The sequence below is a fragment of the Rutidosis leptorrhynchoides genome, chromosome 5 (genome assembly GCF_046630445.1).
Source record: "Rutidosis leptorrhynchoides isolate AG116_Rl617_1_P2 chromosome 5, CSIRO_AGI_Rlap_v1, whole genome shotgun sequence".
Lineage (NCBI taxonomy): Eukaryota > Viridiplantae > Streptophyta > Magnoliopsida > Asterales > Asteraceae > Rutidosis > Rutidosis leptorrhynchoides.
Window position 1 is genome coordinate 430,255,482 of NC_092337.1, and position 22,307 is coordinate 430,277,788.

Genomic DNA, 22,307 nt, shown 5'->3' on the forward strand with positions numbered 1-22,307 from the left:
ATATGATTTAATGAAACTTGGATATTAAGTAATTTAATTAATTATAATAGAGTTGATTGACAAGTAAATTAGGATGCAATTGTGATTCTATGTCAGTCATACTCATACATGTTTCCTTTTTTAATAAATGTAGTTTCCAAATAATAAAAAAAAAAAAAAACTAATAAACTTATAGATTTTGCTAACGACAATCGGTTGTCGTTAACACGCTTTAATTTATTGTATACATCAGTTAATTGTCACTTTCAACATAACAGTTATCAAATAGTAGAACACATTAAAGCGTGTTAACGAGTGTCGTTAGCAAAATCAAATTTTCATATTCTAAATTTTAATAAATTGCTACAACTAGTCGTTGAACCCTCGCTTCGCGTCGGGGGTTCGGTTTTCAATGTATTTTATTGTGTTTAGTTTGTTAAATTATTTCGTGGCTAAAGAATGATGTCGTTGAAGCGTAACTCGAGTCGAACTAAAAGGTATAACCCGTGAAAGATTTAAATGTTATTTTAAATTAATAATATATGTCCATCTCCACGTTTAGCTATGGAATTATCGACTTTTAAAAATTTAACGCAAAATCAACGTGTATGAAAAGTACCCCAAATATTTAGCGTTTTTTAAAAAGCGTCCGTTTTGCGTATAGTTAGTGACATTGTGTTCCTAAAATTATTTAGAGTTTAACGATGGTGTCGGAAAAATTTAACTCGATGCGAGCGAGAGGATATGACCCGTTGAATATTTGGGTGAAATTTATTTAAGATTTTTTATGAAAATGGTTATTTGACACTTTACTCCCCTGTTTGAGGGGTCGATTTGAATATTTGAAAAAAGTGTGAAGGTCTTTGTTGGTGTAGTGAAATTTAATTAAAATTTAAAAAAAAGGTGAAATGACGAAGTTGCTCCTAGTTACTATTATCATTTTTGTCTATTAGATAATATATTAATTAGTTGGGAAAATCAATTATTATATTATATTATATTATATTATATTATATTATATTATATCTATATCTATATTCTAAAAAAGATAGTGAAAAAGAATAGTAACGGCATTTTTCCCTTTTCAATATATTTTTTTTTCATTTGCACAACAAAGCTCCCAACACTTTTTCCAAAAAATCAGATCGACCCCCCATACAGGGTAAAGTGTCAAATTATCATTTTCATAAAAAATCTTAAATAAACTCCACTCAAATATTCAACGGGCCATATCTTCTCGCTCGCATCGAGTCAAATTTTTCCGACACCATCGTTAAACTCGAAATAATTTTAGGAACACTATGTCACTAGCTATACGCAAAACGGACGCTTTTTAAAAAACACTAAATATTTGGGATACTTTTCATACACGTTTATTTTGCGTTATATTTTTAAAAATCGACAATTTCATAGCGAAACGCGGAGATGCACATATATTGTTAATTTAAAATAACATTTAAATTTTTCACGGGTTATACCTTTTAGTTCGACTCGAGTTGCGCTTCAACAACATCATCGTTCGCCACGAAATAATTTTACAAACTAAACGCAATAAAATACATTCCCGGCGCGAAGCGAGGGCTCGAACACTAGTTCATATTCTAAATTTTAATAAATTGCTACAGTTATTTGGGCTTAATAAATGTGTAAATTTTGGGCCTGTGATGAAATTTGGGCTTAAAGTCCATGCTAATTTTGAAGTAATTACGCCTAATTTTGTGAACCCCGTGATTTTTTGTCTTCGCTATATTTATAAAGCGTGGTGTAGAACCAAGATCTGGACGTGTGGAACTCTTCTTCTCTAGAATATTCATTCATTTATACATTTACATTTAATTTTAAAATTAGAATTTAATAATTTAATTTGATTTTAACTACTAAACAATATCATATATTCATTCACCGGAACCACCGACTATGCAAATCTCCGGCGGAGTATTCACCGACGTCACCGCCGTATTCTATCCATCTCCGTCTCCTGCTTCATGTGCTAGTAGTAGTAGGTCGCATGCCTTTTCTGACTTCAAATCCTTTTCTGCTATCGGCTTCCTTAAAGTAAGTTATGTCCTCCATTTCATTTACTTATACTTTCATATATTTCGTATGGTCTGTAACTATAGATTATGCATCATGTTAACTAGTTATGTTCAATAGAATATAGTTTTTGGACATTAGTGTTTGGGAGCATAAGAATAGATTAACTTAATTGAAGTTATAGAAATTGTATAATGGAGTTGTAATGCTATATACTTCAGTAGTTCATATTTGTTGTCAGAATTAGGTTTTTGTTATGGAGATTAGAATTGATTGATGTAAATTAGATGTCTCAAGTATAGCATTACGAAAATTCAAACCCTAATGCACAAATAGTTGAGCATTCGACATCTATTTCAAATTTGTAGTCAGGATTAGGTTTAAAGTTTTTGAAGAATTGAAGTTCGTTTAAAAGACGAATGCAAGTTTTATACTGTCACATATCTCTTTGGCTAAATTTCGGATTAGGTTTATTAGCATATACAGTAGTAGCTAAAATACAGTTGGCGGTTACTTGTCCAAATTTTAACGGCTTCTTTTACAAAGAACGGAGTTTGTTATCTGTTGAATTAGAAAACAGTTTTAGCTCATTTACTTGCAATAGTTAGTCTTGGGAGAGTGTTTTATGTGCCTGAATCGGAAGATCTAGTTATGGCAAAGGGTAACAGTTATCAATCTATCATGTTATGTTAAAAATGTACTAATCTATGGTAATGTTGTTTATCAATTGGGCCTGGAGTAATGTTGATTTTTCAATGACATGATGATAGAAACCGATTCATGACTATTTGGCTGTTTCAAACATTTGATATGAAGAGTTTTTGTAGCTATTAATAAACTTACAGATTGAAATTGTTGAATTGAAGTGTTTTTGTTTAATTATGGAAGTGGGTTGAGGACGTACCACATCACATAACGCGTTCTCCAGACCTCCATCTGCACATTTTAATTATTTCTCGCCTTTCTTCCCTGGCTTTTTCTTCTATGGTTGAGTGGATCTCTGCTCTGTAATTTGAATCTGGTTATTATCTTCTTCGTTTTTAGCTTTGAGGAGACTAGGGGTATACTTGACATTATATGGACACCCCTAATACGTTAGCTACTTTCAAAGCGACGCTATACACTTTCATGTTCACAACATCATATATGCTTGAACTGAGTCTTTCCTTGTATTGTGAATGTTGTGGCTAATGTTACCATTCGGTTGTCCAATCAGCAGACAATGCCCCACTCTTTTCTGCATATCTGGTGTGAAATGATGTGTTGTTAACATCTTATATTGTTTTAACCTTTTTATTCTATTTGCACTTAATTGTCTTTATGTTTCTTATATCTTTATAGGGATCTCCATTCTCCTTGACGAGATGTGGAGCTGACTCATCCAGGGCAAGGAGCTGTGTGGCAAAAGCATCGGATGGTTCAAGTCATGATCTAGTTCCAGTAGCACCGCTTCAGCTTGAGTCCCCTGTCGGTCAGCTTTTGGAACAGATATTGCAAACCCATCCTCATCTACTCCCTGCAGCCCTAGATCAGCAGCTCGAGAACCTTCAAAACGAGAGAGATTCTCTAAAAGAAGAACCTGCTCATTCATCTACAGATAGCCTTTACAAGTAAGTACTACTGTTACAATCTTTCAACTAGCTAAACCATCATCATGATTGAACCCGTTTCTATGTACTTCTCATATGCATGTGAAAGTGTTAAGTTTTTGAAAGTGTATATCGAATTTTATCCAAAGTTCTATTAGAATTATTCAACTTCAAAAGTTTCGATTACTGCTATATGTGTATCTCATAACTTTAAAATAAATTTAGACAATATTACGTGGATAGTCCCTGTGGCTTACCCAAATTTTCACACAGTCCTTGATGGTAGTCCTTTGATTGTAAATTTTTGCGTGGATCGTCCCTCCGTCAGTTGACCATCAATATTTTTCGTTAAGTCCAGTCACGTGCCAAACATGTGAGGGTATTTTCGTTTTTTATGCTTTTTTCGAGTATTTCATCTTTTTCACCTTCTTCTTCAACACAAAATTATAAACCATAATTTTACTTTTATGATGTTTAAAACAAAATTGTATCTGAGATACTTAAAAAGAGGACAAAAATACCCTCACATGCCTTGCACATGACTGAATTTCACGGAGAAATCTAACGGTCAACTGACGGAGGGATGGTCTATGAAAAAATTACAATTTAAAGGACTGCCAATGTAAAAAAAAATCAGGGACTACGCGTGAAAATTTGGTTAAACCACATGGACTATTCGCGTAATTTTATCTAATACTTGGCAACCATTAATTTCAGGAGAATAGCTGAAGTGAAACAAAAGGATAGACAGAAGGTATTGGAAGAAATAATGTATTGCTGGATCGTTCAGAAGTTCATCGACAAAGAAATTTCAATGATCCCAAAATTATCATCAACGTCCGACCCAACCGGACGGGTCGATTTCTGGCCTAACCAAGAAATGAAACTAGAAGCAGTACACTCAGCCGAAGCACTCGAGATGATACAGAATCATGTAGCCCTTGTCATAGGGGACCGTCTCGTGGGCCCCTTAGAGTCCATTGTTCAGATCAGCAAAATCAAACTTGGAAAATTGTATGCTGCATCGATCATGTATGGATACTTCTTGAAACGGGTCGATGAGAGGTTTCAGCTGGAGCGATCAATGAACACACTTCCTGAAGGATTCAAGGAGCAGCAGTCAAGTTATGCTGAACCATCGGTCCCACAAAGCCCATTTTGGGATCCGGATTCATTGATACGGATCCAACCCGATTATGATGATGATGATAGTTTAATGGATCATTCCGGTAAGGATGATAAAGCATATCAATTAAGATCGTATGTGATGTACTTGGATGCAGAGACACTTCAACGATATGCAACAATAAGATCCAAAGAAGCAATTTCTTTGATTGAAAAGCAAACTCAAGCTTTGTTTGGAAGGCCTGATATTAAGATTTCGGATGACGGTTCTTTGGGTGCGTCAAACGATGAAGTGGTTAATTTGACTTTTTCTGGATTGACAATGCTGGTCCTTGAAGCGGTTGCTTTTGGATCGTTTTTGTGGGATGCAGAAAATTATATGGAATCTAGATACCAATTTTTAAAAAGTTAAAAGGTTTGTATTCAAGTGTTGTTAGATTATGTAGATACCTTCCTTGTATGATGTTTTAGTTATCAGTTAATTCAACAGCCATTATCACTCCTGTTGCAAGTCACTTACGAGTATGTTGTAGGACTAAAGTTAACTTTGTCTCATTGATTGCGAAAACTTGCAGTCCGATTTTATTTTTTTGTGGCTTTCGGAGGTACTGCACATGGTAGCGTTACTAGCGTGTGGTTTTTAGACCATGACTTGCAGTCCAATTTTATTTTTTTGTGGCTTTCGGAGGTACTGCACATGGTAGCGTTACTAGCGTGTGGTTTTTAGACCATGACTTACGGGCGTTGGATTTGCTCGTTAAATCCATGTGGCAAAATTTTGACATTTTTAACGCCTCTTATGGGCTTGAAATTTGAAGCCTTCAAGGCTTTTTTTTTTTTTTTTTTTTTTTTTTTTTTTTTTTTTTTTTAGAGGTAAAATAACGATTACTATTGAAATAACGCTTTGAAAGCTTTAGTTATAAAGAACGTGAGTTAGAATTTGACACTTCCATTTTTATATTATTAGTTAATTTATTTATTTAACACTCAAATTTTATCATATCACCTAAAACTTTAACTACTTTAATTGAATAAATTAATTTGACACACCTTTCAAATTTAATACTATCATATCACAGTTAAATTTCTTTTTTCTTTCAAAAGTGCAATTTTTAACTCCAAGTTAAGGTAAAAAAACGACAAAATTATTCCCGTCGTCCTTGAACTTGTATCCAAATCACTGACATCGTCCTTAAACTTTTTTTTTGCTTGGGTCGTCTCTGTACTTTCAGAAAATAACGCTCGCCGTCCTTCTGTTTAGTTGCCGTCTCTTTTTTCTGTTAACTTGAAACATGTGCAAGACATGTGAGAGTAGTTTTGTCACTTTAATCTTATTTTTCCTTTCCACTTCTTCATCTCACCTTCTCCTTCATTCATCCTAAATTCATATACCCTAATATCTAACAGAATTCATATACTCTAATATCTAACTAAATTCATCTCAAATCATAACCTTAATATCAAAAAGTCATCGCGTACAAATGGCTCAGCACCACAAAGACTACTACAATCAAAAAGTCATTGCAATCATCGAGATCTACCACGAAGACTACTACTTATATGCCATCGAATTAAAAAAAACGCTGCTAACCACCATGGATCCGGCGGTTACAACTACTAATCGGACCGTTGGTGGTCGTCGATACGTTTATTCGAACTGCTGTGAGTTGAATTGAAGATTGGGGCCTTAGATTTTCGGTTTAGTCGACCCTGGAATACGAACCATGAATTCACTACCATATGAAGTTTTGTAATATTTAGGTGTCGTAGCTTGACAAATTGGGTTTGTAAGTTTAGGGGTTTTAGAAATAAAATCAAATATGGTACTGTATCTGATATGGTGGGCTTTGTTCATAGCCTGAGAAAATTACTCCATAGATCTTGATGCCTAACTTCAAGTACGTGATTCTTTATCTTTATTTTACTCTATAGATCTTGATGCATCTGGGTTTTATTTTTATTTTTACTCCGTAGATTTTGATGACAAAAATTACTCCGTAGATCTTTGATGCATCTGTGTTTTTATATTATTCGTATCTATGTAAAAATTAATGAGTGTCTGAAAATATTAGTCGATTGTTTGTACGTATTCGATGCGTCACAAAGAAACAAGAACAAAGGTCAAATTGAATTTAAATGTATTTACAGTATTTATTTTTATAAATTAATTGTTATTAATTTTATTTAATTTTGGTGGAGAAGGGAGATATTTAAAAGGAGTAAAAAAGGGGAAAGGACTGAAATACCCTCACATGTCTTGCACATGTTTCAGGTTAACATAAAAAGAGACGGCAACTAAACAGAAGGACGACGAGCGTTATTTTTTGAAAGTACAGTGACGACCCAAGCAAAAAAAAAAAAAAAAAAAAAGTTTAAGGACGACGTCAGTGATTTGGATACAAGTTCAAGGACGACGGGAGTAATTTTGTCTAAAAAAAACCTTTAAGATAATGTGTGGCCTTTTATGAGCAATCCTTCAATTTTCAAAGCACAAATGCACAATGTTTAAACAAGCTTCGACATTTTCTTCAAATTCTAACTTTGTTTGAGAATACCAGAAGCTAATTACCAAATTGACCTATTGAGGTTAAGCTACAGAAGGAGTCATTGATAAAGTTGTTCTTGATTGAATTGTTAACACAACTTACTTCCAAAATACTTTATAACAGAAACTATGCCAATGGTCACTAATATTTGTCCAAAGTTTTATGGGTGAATCAAAAGTATTTTTAAATGTGAATGACCCTATTGTTTAAAAATTTTGCATTGTTGGTCCCTAAATGTTACAACCGTTATTTCTTCATTGTTAGTGCATCACACGAGATGTACACGAGGCCTTGTCATTAACGATGGAGAAATAACGATGCACACTCACGTGATGCAAAATAACGATGAGAAAATAATGATGCACACTCACGTGATGCAAGCTAACGATGAGAAAATAAGTTTGTTACATACGTAAAATTCTATAAAGTCCTCATGTGCATCTCACGATGCACACTAACGATGAAAAAAAATAATGTGTGTTACATTCATGCAAAGGCGGAGCCATAATTTAACGATAGGGGTAACTTTGTTACCTAACTTATAATTAAGGAGTCTATATTTACCGTATATACTAAAAGTCACGGGTTTTCTTTGCCGTATTATGACTAAAACATATGTTGTTTTATTCTTTGTAGGTCTCATAGTAACGCACATTAAATATTAGGGGTTTCATCTTTTCGATAAACTCTTTTAGTTATAAAAGTTTATTTGTTTTTTAACAAAAAGGAAAAAAAAAAGAAAAGAAAAAAGAAGAAGGTAATATTCAAGTCTCACTGTTAATAGCAACAAGCAAAAAACTAATTAAAGTGAAAAATAGAAAATAAAATTATTAGTAATAAAATATTAAAATATACGAGTATATACCAACAAATGGTGTGACAATTAGATTAAACATTAAGTAACATTAATTGTTACCAACTTACCATTATGTATTAGATATTAGATAGATTAGATTGGGGCCTTAGAAATCAAATATTCGGATATCAGCATGTACTAAACTAGCTTCTATTGGATGGTTGGGGGATGCTCAACACCCTAAATATCCCCCTAGGCCCTAACTCCGCCATTGCATTCATAAACATTAGTGTCATTCATCAAAACAATATTTCAAGTCCATCTATGAAACTTTAATCCAACATTAAGGACTAATAAGGTAACTTTGTCTATTATATATTATATTATATATATTATATATTATATTATATTATATTATATTATATTATATTATATTATATTTATATTTATATTTATATTTATATTTATATTTATATTTATATTTATATTATATTATATTATATTATATTATATTATATTATATTTATATTTATATTTATATATACTAAAATGCGTGGCGACTTTCGTCGTTTTAGTTACTTCGGCTCGTCGTTTTGAGTTTGCGTTTACACTACAAATGGCTCCTCAAATTCGGCTCAATTTACACAACGGTCCCTCAACTCTTTTTCAGGGGTAGAAAGCGTAAATATATAATTTTATTAAAATAAAAGAATCTAATTCCATCCGAATTTTTAACGGGCCCTATCTTCTCGCTCGGTGCAAGTTAAATTTTTTCTGAAATCACCGTTCAACTCGAAAAAATCTAACGAACAGAACTAACTACGCGCGAAACGGTCATCGTTAAAAAACACTAAATATTTCGAGCTATATTTCATACATATACATACACGTACAACAAATAACTCAACCTATTAGATATATTATGTACCAAACAACATATATCCAAATTCGACCGCGCGTTGAATGCAATCGCAGCAACGCGTAGTCGAATTTTTTTCTACTTTATAACAATATTGAATTAGATTAGATCTTTTATAAAATTTGTGCTTTCACGAGAGTAATAAACTATAAACTAATTAAAATTAAAATTCTGATTTTTGTCCAAATGGCAGTTAAGATCCACCGTACGATACCAAATCCCACGACGTCTTACAAGAACCTCGACAGAACTTGCCTCCACGACGCGCTCTACGTATAAATACATCAAAGCGTACAGATGCTTCATCACTCGTACCTTTCGCTGCATTACTTGTACCTTTTGTAAATATATATACCAAAATTTTAAACGCGATTTACTCGTCAACGCAAACCCCTTCCCATTTCCAAATTTTCAAAACCCTCCCCCCATTCACCGTCAACTTTTCCGGCCACCCTCCGCCGTCCTCAGACGATCAATCTCTACATCCAGATTAAAACATTCAATTATTTTGTCCTATCTTTGATCTACATATATAATAAAGTTTACAATGTCGGTAAGTTTTTATTTATTCCTTGTCTTTATCGATGATAATTAAGCTTTGATTATTACTTATTTAATAAGATATTGTAGATCTGATTTTATGATCTAATTTATATATTTTTTATAGCTTTGTAAGTATATACTTGTTGAAAATATATAGTACTATTAGGTTTTTAGCCCGTGCTGTGCACGGCTCTTGAAAAATTAATTAAAAGATTAGTTAATTATAACCGGTAAAATTATGCAGGCTAAAACTGTTAAAGTTAGTAATGTATCGCTAGGAGCATCTGAGCGAGATGTAAGGGAGTTTTTTTCGTTTTCTGGAGATATTGTGTACGTTGAAACACAAAGGTTTGTACTTCGCAGTAAATATTTATAATTGATGATAGATTGTTTTTTTTTTTTTTTACATTTTGTTGTTTATTAGGTTTAGTAATATAACACTGTATGTAATGCTATGATTGCAGTTATAATGAGCGTAGCCAAATTGCTTTTGTTACGTTCACAGATTGTCAAGGAGCTGAGACTGCTGTTCTTCTTTCGGTAATTTTTATTTATCTTTATGGATCTAAAGTTAAGTATGGATGGTGATGTTGTCACATGTATTACATGAAAGTGTGAAGCCATGTGATTTAGGTGAATTATGTAAAGGTACAGGGTGAATGAATTTTATTAGTTCAAAATAAATCGACAAAGGAAAGTGATGGTACTTTTAGCCTAACTGAATAAAAGTTGTTCTTTTCTATTGAAGGTATAATTTGCTATTTTGATTCATAAATGATACTTTATGGCTTTAAATTTGTTGGTCCTTGAAGGTATATTTTGATTCATAAGATAAATCCAGAATGTATCTAAAATTTTCTGTTATACACCAAATATTAAGGACGTCTTTAGTAAAATAAAAACAGGTGCTCAAATATGAATTCTATAGAAAATAATCAATGAAAGGGGAAAATTCAACCTTTTTAATTTGTTACTGCACTTTTGAAGAACACGTTTTATAGTTTTCAGTTTTTATACTTTCTAGAAATTGATAAGTTTTTTATTGAAAAATAAAATTTCTAGATGGATTTCTCACAATTTTGTGTTATATCAGGGTGCAACGATAGTTGATACGACTGTCACAGTAACCCTAGACCCAGATTACCACCTTCCACCAGCTGCAATAGCTGCCTCTCTCGTAAGATATTTCTAATAAATATCTTTCTTTACTCTCTAATAATCTTTCCCTTAGAAGTTCATGTATTATTTTGTAGCCTTATGGAAGCAATGTTCCTGCTGGAAACGACTCCGCTCTGCGTAAAGCCGAGGACGTCGTAACCAGCATGTTCGCTAAAGGTTTCGTTTTGGGTAAAGATGCCGTTAGCAAAGCAAAAACCTTTGACGAAAAGCATGGTTTGACTTCCACAGCATCAGCTAAAGTTGCTTCAATAGACAAGAAGATTGGGTTCACGGAAAAAGTCAACGTTGGTACATCAATCGTGAGTGACAAAGTCAAAGAAGTTGACCAGAAACTTCAGGTTTCCGAGAAAGCCAAATCTGCGTTCACAGCTGCTGAGAATACTGTTGCTAGTGCGGGGTACGCTATCATGAAGAATAGGTATGTGTTTACGAGTGCGTCGTGGGTAACGGGCGCGTTTAATAAAGTGGCGAAAGCAGCTGGTGAAGTTGGGCAACAAACGAAAGAGAAAGTAGAAAAGGCGGAAGATGAGAAAAGACGAAAAATGGTTGCCGATTTTGCTGAAGTTCATTTGTCTGAGTCTCCTACTGATCATGAATCGAATGATCAGCGTCATCCTTCGAAACCTGCTCCAGTGACAGGTTTAGTTCTTTAGATCACAATTCACAAGTCTATATATTCTATATATACATTTTATTGAAAAGTTGGATTTTGTAAACCATTCAAGAAGTGGTGATTATAGCACTTTTGTATTGCGACTTGTTTTTTCGGTCTACATTGTGATGAATTTGGGGTATGTGCAACTATTGATTCTATATCTTATTAATTTATATCAAGTGATGTTGCTGGAATGTATACTTGATACTCCGTATCTTTTTTTAAGTATTTCAATCTAGTTGGTTGAGTTGAAGTAGTACTTGTAGGAATGTATACATATATCGGATTTCATTTAGATACAAGGCCAAATATCAAAACCTGTTCGATAAAGATCAAACGTTTTGTTTGGGAATTACCTAAAGGTTACGTGCCAAATTCATCGGGCTCACACTTGGACCTGGCCTGTGGGCGTCTATACTCTTTCCTCCTAAACTCTAATACTCTCTTATTTAAAGAGGGGTAAACCCTACGAACGGGATATCCTTCTACGGATTATGAGATACGGCCTTAGCCTCCCATCACTATCATCTAGGGTTTTAATTACACTTCGTGTAGAGTTTTTCCCTCGTCGAAGATCGGACTAGGGCCATCAACCATAACCACCCTATCTATCGAGATCATCTCGACTAAGGTTCATCACGGTAATCGGACCGGAGAGTTAACGTTGTTGATCTTTAGAACCCCTCTTTGACACTTAAACATATCTTTGCCCTGACAGCACGAATATGTTTGATCATTAGACTTTTTGGGCTTTCACGGACATAAGTTGTGTAGCTTTAAGACGGTTCAATTTTTTTTTCCGAAGCTAACAGTAAACAAAGTTGGGAGCGTTTGATCAAACTGAATGACTAAGCGTTGAATAAATCAAAAGTTTTGATTGAACTTGATTTTGGAATGACAATCGTTTGTGTGATAATTATTTTAAATGAACTTTATGAATAATGTAAAATTAATGTGTATTAACTTTATACATGAATAAATAAAATACCACTCCGTATAATTTAAAGAAGATATTAAAGAAAATGGATGTGTTGAATAGTTAAAAGGATTATCTCGACTATGAATGGTTCAATACATATTGTTAAACGATTCAATATCATTAGTCATTCAAATATCACAAACATGCGCACCGAACAATTAATAATTCAACATTCAATTTTGAACCATTCAATTAAGTGACAACCAAACCAAATGCTAGAAATTCTTCATATCTATTTATCTTAAATATTACAAAACTCCTTGTGTGCTAAAACGGAAAGCACGAGTTCCCAAAGGCACGTGTTGTTGGTTAAGTCGAGTCGTGAGGGCCGCTTTGAAAGATCCCACCTCATTGTCATGTTGTTAGTCATTTTATTATAATATTTTATATTATGAAATAATTTGTTTTGATTATTTGTAAATTTTTGCTTGCATGTTTTTTATGTGTTGAACGTCATAAAGATATGTGTAACTTAGGAGATGATACTTTCAACACTCAATTTGATAAATGCACAATCATTTCATGCTCGTTTCCAAACATGTCTTTCAAAAAAATCAAATAAGAAATTTGTGTACACATAATTTAAGGGCAGTATAGTAAATTTAAATGGAGATAGTAAAATTAGTGTTGGAATATTGTTTTGAATTGTGTATTTTCTTTCCAACGTCGCTGTGAATACGGGTCGGGTCAAATTTATTGACTAACTTTTCAAAAATACAAGAGAAGGCTGTGATCTGAGCCTGCAACAAAAACCCCAATCCAATTTATCAGCAATCGAGTAAGTTTTTTTTTTTTTTTTTTTTTTTTTTTTTTTTTTTTTGCGATCTCGTTAATTTCCAGTGTCATATTGTCTCGATCTTTTTATATATGTAGGATCGAATTTGGCATATGCGATAGCTTACTATCCTATCTAATGACTTCCAAATTAGGGTTTTATAATTGAATTTCTACCGTCGACATATTTCTGTTTCTCGAATTTGAATTGATGATGTATATTTGGGGATTTATCTTTGAGTTTACAATTTAGGTTCCGATCACTGATCGCAGATACAAATAAATAGAAACATATATCAGCGTAAATTTGATGATTTCCGCTTAGAACTTGTACTAATCTGGTGGATGACTGTGCGTTTGACCTGCACACCATTTTACATTCTTCTTCTTCTAGGAATCATTAATGTTTTCGTTTCGAAACATTTACAGAGTTAACTAAAAGCAATGGAATTGGCAGACAGAGCGATTGGATTCGTTTTAGCAAGTATCAGTGTGATCGTTTTCACATATTACACCTTTTGGGTTATTATATTGGTTAGTTGTGTTTATTCATTGATATCCCATTTTTCAATTTTTTTTCACTTCATTTTTATCTTCGAAGTTAAGCTACTTGTTCATTAAGTTTTATGATTCTTTTTTTCAGCCCTTTGTTGACAAGGAACATTTTGTACACAATTATTTTTTACCCCAAGAATATGCAATCCTGCTTCCTGTTTACGCAGGCGTCTCTCTCATTAGCTTCTTATCGGTCTTTATTGGATATGTGATGCTTAAATCCAAGAAGAAGAAGAAAGCTTAAATCAAGATATGCACTGCATTTTTTTAGGTATCTTAGGATATCTTTCTCATTCGTTTCAATTTTCAAATTTTTAGGCGTCTTGTGTTTAGAAACCTAATTGTATCAACTAGTGTTATGCGCTTTAACAATTATCTTTGGCATCTACGTTTATGGTGTAATTTCATTACTTTTGAATTCTGAAAGAGTTAGCAGCATGTTTGGCCATTGTTATACAATTCTACTTGCATATCATCTGCATTACATTATAAGCATCATCTCCAAATCATTCTACAAAGGCTACACTAAGAGAACTGCCTTTATAAACTTGGACAATGTATTATTGAGCAAAACAAGTTGCAACTGACCTATTATGATACATATGTGAACTTGAGTTATTTGGTCGAAACGTAACAGGTTAAGTTGGAAGTTGTTGGTTTGAGTATCGTATATGTATGTCTTGTAGACTAGTCCCCTTACAAATTGTTCTCTTAGCCTCCTGGTGAAAAAAAAAAAAAAAAAAATAGTCATGTTATTAAGTAACAAGTTTTGATCTGATAGTCTTGTATTAGATGTTCCAATATACAGCTTTGCCAGTCCGTTATACTTATGCAATACTATATAAATACTTTCTTTTGAGCGTAGATATAAACATAAATTTGATTTAATCAAGAAAAGGGGTCGACACTTGCTTTTTTGTAGTTTTGTTTACTTGTTTTATTTTGCAGGGTGTCAGTTTTATGATTGTTTATGGCTTTTAGTCCTTCTGATTACTATATACCTACCAGTTTTTAGCATTTATGTGAAATGCAGATGCAAAGATATGGCGTATGGAAAAAAAATTGCTTCAAACGTGGACAATAATATACTTTTGTGGTTTAACTAAGACACGGATGGGTAAAAAGGAATATACGAAATCAAATATGACCTGAATTGTGAAAGCAAATTTAAACCACCAAAAGCAACTGAGTTTCAGACTGAATCGAAATCACAACACTGTTTATAATCAATGTGTTAATTATCTCTTCAAAACAACATTATTTAGCACAAGAGTTTCCCTTATGGTTTCTCGACCCATTTGTTTAACTGTAGGGGTCTATTGTTGACCCATTTATTGGTTTCTTGACCCATTTAATGGTTTCGGATCAAGAACCACTTTGGATAGATTTGTATGTTAATGAATTTAGGCTTGTGGTGTTGGCACTACTGATATTGTCATATGTCCATATTATGTATACTTGATATGGATTGACAACCTTTATTCATTAATACAGCCTTAGATCACTTGCAATTCTCAAATTATCAATAACAGGCACTTTTTTTAGCGAAAATAACGAGAACTTTTAAAACAGAAAACGTATTCGAAAAGAAAACGAATTCAACGAGAACTACAAAAGAGGAACCTCGGCGAGGCTCGAAACTATAAAGCGGCTACCAACGAACTATCTACCGAGCCTCACCTAACCTAAACCATAACAGCACTTATCAACATCTCATTTATAAGAAGTAAATAGTCTATTAACTCTTTTCTTGATACTTTGACTACTACTGGTTGGATCATAATTGCATGTTTTAATTACACTTGTGAATCATTACTAGAAAAGTGAACATCATAGTAAACAAATATATGAGTTTTCTAAATCAAAACAGACAAGACTTTAAAGAAAAATCAGGAATGGGGAAATTCTGTATCAAATCATTTGGTTTCATGAATGTGCTTATTAGGCACAAAATGTGAGCCTAAGTAACACAAATTATCTGAATTCCATCATCAATTTCACCATATATATCATTACCTCTTGGCAAATTTATCCCCAAATGGTTACCTAATGAAACAAACGGCCTTTTTTCATGTATAAACGTTCGACGAGCCTTCAGTTGTGCAAGCTAGTTTTGGGCACATTCAAGCTGGCCTCTATATCGACAAGACCACCTAACAGGAACATATGTGAACCTAGAAAACTCTTTGTGGTCTTACAATTTTGTTACACAAAAAGATGATCTTATCAAGTAAAAGTACCATTCAAATAACAATATTTATCGCACACAAAGAGCATATGAGACAAAAGGAATCATAGCTTGTTTAACTAACTTAACTAGTGTATTTTTCAAGATTCAGAACAAACAAGATAAATCTTCAAGTGAAAATCAGATAAATTTGATATAAAATACATCAAACCATTGCAAGATACAAAATACATCTGGTTCAATCAACACCATGAAAGACATACTTATGTTACTTAACCAAATTATACACCTTCCATTTCAAGTAGTTTAGTTAGTTGTACTAACTAATAATACTATTTTGCATAAAAATACATAAAGTTTACATCTTTTTACAAGATTAGCATCTTTCATTCATAGAAGATTTAATAAGATTGTTAACATATGCCATTCAAGTTACAGATAAAGTTTATATCGTTTTACAAACAGTTAACTCACAACTTCGAAACAGTTGCAATAAGATCAAAACATATACCTAAAAACAAAACAAAAACAAAAAAGGATTGAATTTAAGAAAAAGAATTATCAAAAGCAGCCGAAGTAATCGCGCAACAAAACTCCTGAAAATTAATCCGACCGTCACCATCAGTATCAGCTTCCTTGATCATACCAGTCAGCTCTTCAGCAGTCAATGCATGACCAAGTTTAGCCATAGAATGTGCCAGCTCAGCAGCAGTTATATACCCATTCCCATCTCTATCAAACATCTTAAACAACTGTTCCATTTGATCATCTGTATACGGTGATTTCGCAGGTAAAAGTTCAGGTGCAACGAGTGCAACAAACTCTGAAAATTCAATCAGACCATTATTATTTGTATCAGCCTTTTGCATTAATGCATCAAGTTGATCAGGGCTTGGGATAAGACCTAATGATCGTAATAAGGACCCGAGTTCGAGCTGTGTTAGGCTGCCGTCGTTGTTTCGGTCGAATGATCGGACGATTTCTCGGAGTTCGGAGAGGTGTTCGTCGTCGAGTTTGACGGTTGTTGGTTGTTTGTCTCGGCTCATAGTGGGTTCGATCAATATGTTAAGAGACAGAGATGAATAAGATGAAATTGATTTATTTAAATTAGTGAGAAATATAGATAGATGAAAATGAAATTGTTAGTCTGAAATGTGGATTTTGGAAGAGGTGGGTAACACTCTCCACAGTTATTGGATCGATCAAATTGAGGAGAGGACCGTTGACGGGTTTTTATGACACATAATCGAGTTTGATGTTTAATATAGTAATAAATAATACTCTGAGTACGTATTGATAAGATTGACACATATCGAATTTGGTAAAGGTGGTCGTATTGATAAGATTGACTAGATAACGTCACGTTCGGATGAAATGAATTACAAAGGGGCCTGCAAAGCAGGTTAATCCGGCTTCTTTGTTTGTTTACGTGTTGGTGTTTGTTTAGTTTGTGCATTTATTGTTCGTGTCCCTTTAGGGTCACGATCGTTTAGTTTACCTTTTGGGTTAAGGTTTTGTGATTCAGTTGTAGCTCGGTTAGAGTTAGTTAGGTCTTTATGTTGATTGTTTTAGCAAGTTTGCTTTTAGCGAGCCATTTAGATGGTTTTGAATGTACTGGTTTTGTGGATAATTCATTTATTAATCAAAATTTCTTAATTTTAATAGAAATCATTATTTTTGTAAAAAAAAAAAAAAAAAAAAAAAAAAAAAAAATTAACGAATATCAAAGCGGGTGACATATACAACAAATAATTTGATTTATGCACCAAAAGTTATGTTACTGTATTATAGATTTGTACTGTGAGCTTTATTTGTTGTACATTGCGGTGTAAAAATCAATTTTAATGTTGTATTTATCAACTCACCTCTAGTATTAAATGAGAGAAGAAAATCGTATTAGTGATCTAACATAAATTTCGTATAAATCTGTTGAACTTGTTATTAGATAAGGTTGAATGAAAGTAGTCCAAAATTATCACTTTCTTTAACTTATATCTGAGTACGTCCAGTAATGGCCTCTTTAACACCAACGACGTTTCGCTTAAAGGATATCTTCAACACTTTGTGTGTTTGGGTGAGGGTTAGGTCATGGGTTCAAGTCTCGCTTGGCCCATCCTATTAATCAATCTGCCTGAAATATGAAGCTTCAGATTGACCTCAGGGGGTTTTCTCCCGGATCCATTCAGGATTCAAACCCATCATGTCTGCCCTTCGGGATGATTTAAGAATCAGATTCCTTCAATGCGATTCGAGTGTCTCCACGAAAGTGCGTGCACTTGTAGCAAATGAGAGCATTCGATGCCGACTGTTACATTTAAAAAAATAGCCTCTTTAATAGTAACATGTTTAGTTTGTTTACTTTCCACTTAATAACCTGATTATGTGTAGCTCTTAATTTAATTCAGTAACTAAAATTATTTGTATCTTTGTCAACTTAATCTTGGAATTAATTTGTTTCTAGGAGACTTAAAAGGCAAATGAAAACAGGACTTGATACATAAAAAAGTAAACAATGAGTTTGTGAATAGCAATATCAGTAACATAGAATAGAATTTACATAATTAAGCCCTTAAAAATATTAGCAGACCTTTCCTTTCTATGAGAGAAATTGAATCTCTCACCAACTGCTTTATTATTTTCAACCTCTATCCAATAATGTGTGTATAATATGCATTTATAAGCCTGGATATCTCCTTGAATCCGCTATCCTGCATCAATGACACATGAATCTGTTCACAGCAAACAACATTATCATATGTTATCAACAAACTAACAACAAATAATATGAACTTAGTTTATTTCCAAAACAGTAACATTGCACACTTCGCGGCACAAGTTATATGGGCTTAATTATTAGACTCCACACACACACTACCCCAAGGACAGTATGTAAAAGGATATTTTCTTACCGGTTGAAATGGGCCATGTTGGATTGGATGACCCACAACCACTCTTTTTCTTTTTTTTTAAAAAAAAACAGTTTTTTTGGCACTCTCATTTGCCACACGTTAGAAGAAAACTCATCGCAATCATCGCCCAAAGGGTACCCGGTGTGCTTTAGATTAACTGCATGGCCATGTGAAGGATACCAGAAGCACAACCTTGGAGAAAACCTCCCCCAGGATTCGAACTCGCACCGATTTTTTCGAGGATACGGGCCCAGAACCAACTGAGGCTTTTCACCACTCTTTTTTCTCTTTATACTATACTAATAATAATAATTAAAATGCTGATTATCATGACGGAACTAATTAAGTTTTTTGAACAGCTTGACGGAACTAATTAATAACAAATGTTATACATGAAAAAAAAAAAAATTTATTAGGTCTTGTATATATTTTTGAAAGTACTACTCAGTATGTGACATTCAACCGGTTAGCTCTATAAAGGTCAATAAAAGATTTCCATAATGACCCATGCATCACCAATGAGAGCTTTTAGACTCACCAACACATCTTCATTTTAGCCGAAGTTTTAAGTTTATATTTTATACAGTTGACCCTTATGCAAGGTTGTAAAAGTCGTGCATCGGGATGAGTTGGTCGGGAACTTGGAAGGTCGAGTAGGAGACAAGTCGGGCGTTGACCAACATTGACTTGCAGTAATCAATAAAGTGTGTGTGTGTGTGTGTGTGTCACACATAAATATATCAAACGTAAAACATAAGTATTTTTAATACAGACATAGGGCACAAAATCTAATTTTAAAAATATTAAAAAATTTTGACGACTTTTAGGCATTTTTGGGCAAAATGGGACAGGTTAGGTTAGTCCCTGATCCAACACGTCGGCCGACTTTTGGAACAGTCCCTTTATAAGAACTCTAATTTCATGTAACAAAATTGATATACATTATTACCTGATCATTGATCCAAAAACGGACTGCCTTCCTTAGCGAGAACAAAGAGACCACCATCACCTCTTGATATCCTCAAATCCTTATCAAGGTATGTGATTAAAAGCCAAGAACTTGACCGTTCACCCGGAATCGGAACCTTAAGAGGAGGTTGACCCGAGATCACACCGGCGAGATTAGCCACAGCCTCTTGCACCGGGTTGAGAGACTGCTGTACAACTGACAAATTTATATTTTGACCAAAAAGGTCAACATTCTCTGGAAGGCTTACATTTGACTTGATCTTTGGAGGCTGAAAACTCCCTTCCTTAAATTGCACCTGATACGCACGCCAAATTAGCAAACGTAGAAATAAAACTTCATGATAATAGCAAAGTCTAAAGAAATTTAATGTTATATTTATTCATTAGAATCGGATAAATGGCTGCAGTAAACCTTCTTAGATTTGCTTGGGTAGGCAAATATTTAGTCCATTAAATAAGGCCACGTGAACAACACGTGAGGGTATTTTGGTCAATTTCTTTAACTTTCACGTGTTCGTTTATTGTTTATGGTAAATCAGACACAATCCAGCACAGCCTATTCGAATGTGATACATATATAAATTGGGTTTACATTATCTATTCCAGCAACTTGCAACGTAAATCTCAAACTGTTTAAACTTTTTTTCTTCTTTATTTGGGTATAATGTGTTGTATGTATACAGCTTTATATGGTTGGAATATTATCATCCTATTAGGTACTCCATACTTAATTGTGTCTTCATATATGAATAACAATTGTACTCTGGTAATAATTAAATATATCCTTGTCCAGATCAGCTTGATTAAAAACAGAAGAAATGGGAAAAATAAAAAATTAGCACTAGCGAATGCTTTTTCTTAACAAAGTTTGTTAACAAAAAAACCCTCACGTGTTCGTTTATTAGGGAACACAACAAACAGAAGCTGACCAAGATACCCTCAGGTGTTGTTCACGTGACCTCACTTAACGGACTAAATTTAACACTCGTTAAATCCAGGGTCATCCGTGGAATATCTTAAAGGTTCAAGGTCAACAAGTTCAAAAAAAAAAAATATAAAGGTCACCTATGCTGTTTAGTATTGAACTTCTTTTTATATGCAACGAGTAGTTATTAATCACCATAGAAAAAAGGGTACCTGTATCCTTGAAGGACTTCGCACTTCAAAGCTTGCAGATGCAGTGGACGTGAAAGTAGCAAAAGGAGTAGAAAAGGTAATGGAATTATCAATCGTTAGGCTGCTAGTAAATATATTTTGTGAAATCTTGTCAACCTTCAACAATGGAGTTGTGCCCACTGCTAGAAGTGGTAATAGCTCCGAAAATGCAGTGTACCTGATATATTCACACTCCTAGTTAGCGCGTTATTGAGTTAGTAATACATATTTCAGAAAAGGAAATGTACGAGAAACTGAAAAAGTTAAGAATATTCAATATCTGAAAACCAATTTGAGATGTTTTATCAGTGACAAACCAAACACCTTGTTACATATAAAACATGGTTTGCTGTTGACCAATCACACAAAGTACATGTGGCAATGTGGGTGGGTTAGATGGGTTGAGGTGCGGTTGTTTTCAGAACGTGGATAAATGGGTCAGGTTGACCTACAAACCTTTGTTCATTTTTTACTGAAATTAATGGATTGAATGGGATTACGAAAACTATGTTATTATGATCAGCATCTAACCACTCATTTAGCAAGTTGACCTGTTCCCTTTAAGATTTTCTGATTTGACCCATTTGACCTGTTAGGGAAACCTAAACCACTGGCCACAGCGAACCACAGAACAAAATTGCCACCTCTAATGCAAAGTATTCACTTAAAATCCATTTGTAATCTAGAGATAGAATTATGTTCAGTAAAACGTGATACATCTTTCTACATCTACCACTCATATTAACGTATATCATTACTCTTAGTATTCCTTACAAAAGACTAATGGAAAAATAAAAGAATGTAAAAAGTGCTTCAAAGTGATTCAAAAAAAGAGTTGTCTCTGGAAATTTACGTACGTTGAGCCTTCTGAGAAAAGGTGTTACTAATTAGCTTTATACACCCTCTATCACAACTCCTAATACATATGGAACATGTTATATTTTCCGGTTACGTTGAGGGCTAATTTCTCACGAAATTACTAATTTGCCAATTGGTAACATTTTGAAGATTAACGACATTAACTTGGTCCCTTATGAAGTCCGTGTTTCATTGAACCCATCCACCAATATAGGCCATATGGAGCAAATACGAAAAACTACATAAACAAATAACAAGCGAAAATCGAGACTTTACAAGTATCTCCATATATACCAACATCTCAATCCTCAATCATTCTTTGTAAAGTAAAAGTTGGAACAAACTCATCACGTATAGCAACAAGTAAATTACAACCGAAAGCGCATTACAAATCCGACCCTATAGATTTCTTAGTTTTTGTGCTTATTTGCTTATAGAACTTTGATAAACCAATAAACTCATTTTATCAGCTTTCATGTAGTGACCCGAACTTTTCCATGTTTATATATATTAATTGAGATTGATATTTACATGATTAAATGTTTCCAACATGTT

The 22,307-nt window shown here is 33.6% G+C and overlaps 4 protein-coding genes and 1 long non-coding RNA gene across 6 annotated transcripts; 3 read left to right on the forward strand and 2 right to left on the reverse strand.

Moving 5' to 3' along the window:
* Positions 1-1,774: 1,774 nt before the first annotated feature.
* On the forward strand, positions 1,775-5,230 carry LOC139847924 (UV-B-induced protein At3g17800, chloroplastic). The gene is made up of 3 exons (XM_071837654.1): positions 1,775-2,034; positions 3,355-3,623; positions 4,320-5,230. The coding sequence occupies exons 1-3, from the start codon at positions 1,897-1,899 to the stop codon at positions 5,137-5,139; spliced, it is 1,227 nt and encodes a 408-aa protein (XP_071693755.1). The 5' UTR covers positions 1,775-1,896; the 3' UTR covers positions 5,140-5,230.
* A 4,153-nt stretch (positions 5,231-9,383) lies between these two features.
* On the forward strand, positions 9,384-11,507 carry LOC139847232 (binding partner of ACD11 1-like). 2 transcript variants are annotated; one of them, XM_071836884.1, is made up of 5 exons: positions 9,384-9,541; positions 9,776-9,879; positions 9,996-10,071; positions 10,625-10,708; positions 10,785-11,507. In XM_071836884.1, exons 1-5 carry the CDS (start codon positions 9,536-9,538, stop codon positions 11,361-11,363), a joined length of 849 nt encoding a protein of 282 aa, XP_071692985.1. In that variant the 5' UTR covers positions 9,384-9,535; the 3' UTR covers positions 11,364-11,507. The 2 variants fall into 2 exon arrangements, with proteins under 2 accessions (XP_071692985.1, XP_071692986.1); XM_071836885.1 differs by lacking the exon at positions 9,384-9,541 and having other exon boundaries at positions 9,770-9,879.
* Positions 11,508-13,034: 1,527 nt separating this feature from the next.
* LOC139850418 (dolichol-phosphate mannose synthase subunit 2-like) lies at positions 13,035-14,113 on the forward strand. The gene is made up of 3 exons (XM_071839992.1): positions 13,035-13,122; positions 13,548-13,652; positions 13,762-14,113. Exons 2-3 carry the CDS (start codon positions 13,563-13,565, stop codon positions 13,915-13,917), a joined length of 246 nt encoding a protein of 81 aa, XP_071696093.1. The 5' UTR covers positions 13,035-13,122; positions 13,548-13,562; the 3' UTR covers positions 13,918-14,113.
* Positions 14,114-16,262: 2,149 nt separating this feature from the next.
* LOC139850329 (probable calcium-binding protein CML18) lies at positions 16,263-17,096 on the reverse strand. Its single transcript, XM_071839911.1, has one exon. It carries the CDS (start codon positions 16,905-16,907, stop codon positions 16,407-16,409), a length of 501 nt encoding a protein of 166 aa, XP_071696012.1. The 5' UTR covers positions 16,908-17,096; the 3' UTR covers positions 16,263-16,406.
* Positions 17,097-18,327: 1,231 nt separating this feature from the next.
* Positions 18,328-21,090, reverse strand: LOC139847116 (uncharacterized). Its single transcript, XR_011759329.1, has 3 exons — positions 20,877-21,090; positions 19,720-20,035; positions 18,328-18,590 (listed from the first exon to the last, which is right to left on the reverse strand). It is a non-coding gene; the product is annotated as an uncharacterized lncRNA (long non-coding RNA).
* Between the last annotated feature and the right edge of the window lie 1,217 nt (positions 21,091-22,307).

What these genes read in the sequence shown, in the direction of transcription:
- LOC139850329 (XM_071839911.1), bottom strand. Translation starts at nt 16,907, where the DNA reads ATGAGCCGAGACAAACAACCAACAACCGTCAAACTCGACGACGAACAC.
- LOC139847924 (XM_071837654.1), top strand. Translation starts at nt 1,897, where the DNA reads ATGCAAATCTCCGGCGGAGTATTCACCGACGTCACCGCCGTATTCTAT. An exon ending in CTGCTATCGGCTTCCTTAAA is followed by an intron (nt 2,035 to 3,354) that starts GTAAGTTATGTC and finishes ATATCTTTATAG; the next exon opens with GGATCTCCATTCTCCTTGAC. An exon ending in TCTACAGATAGCCTTTACAA is followed by an intron (nt 3,624 to 4,319) that starts GTAAGTACTACT and finishes CATTAATTTCAG; the next exon opens with GAGAATAGCTGAAGTGAAAC.
- LOC139850418 (XM_071839992.1), top strand. Translation starts at nt 13,563, where the DNA reads ATGGAATTGGCAGACAGAGCGATTGGATTCGTTTTAGCAAGTATCAGT. An exon ending in CCTTTTGGGTTATTATATTG is followed by an intron (nt 13,653 to 13,761) that starts GTTAGTTGTGTT and finishes TCTTTTTTTCAG; the next exon opens with CCCTTTGTTGACAAGGAACA.
- LOC139847232 (XM_071836884.1), top strand. An exon ending in AGACTGCTGTTCTTCTTTCG is followed by an intron (nt 10,072 to 10,624) that starts GTAATTTTTATT and finishes GTGTTATATCAG; the next exon opens with GGTGCAACGATAGTTGATAC. An exon ending in CTGCAATAGCTGCCTCTCTC is followed by an intron (nt 10,709 to 10,784) that starts GTAAGATATTTC and finishes ATTATTTTGTAG; the next exon opens with CCTTATGGAAGCAATGTTCC.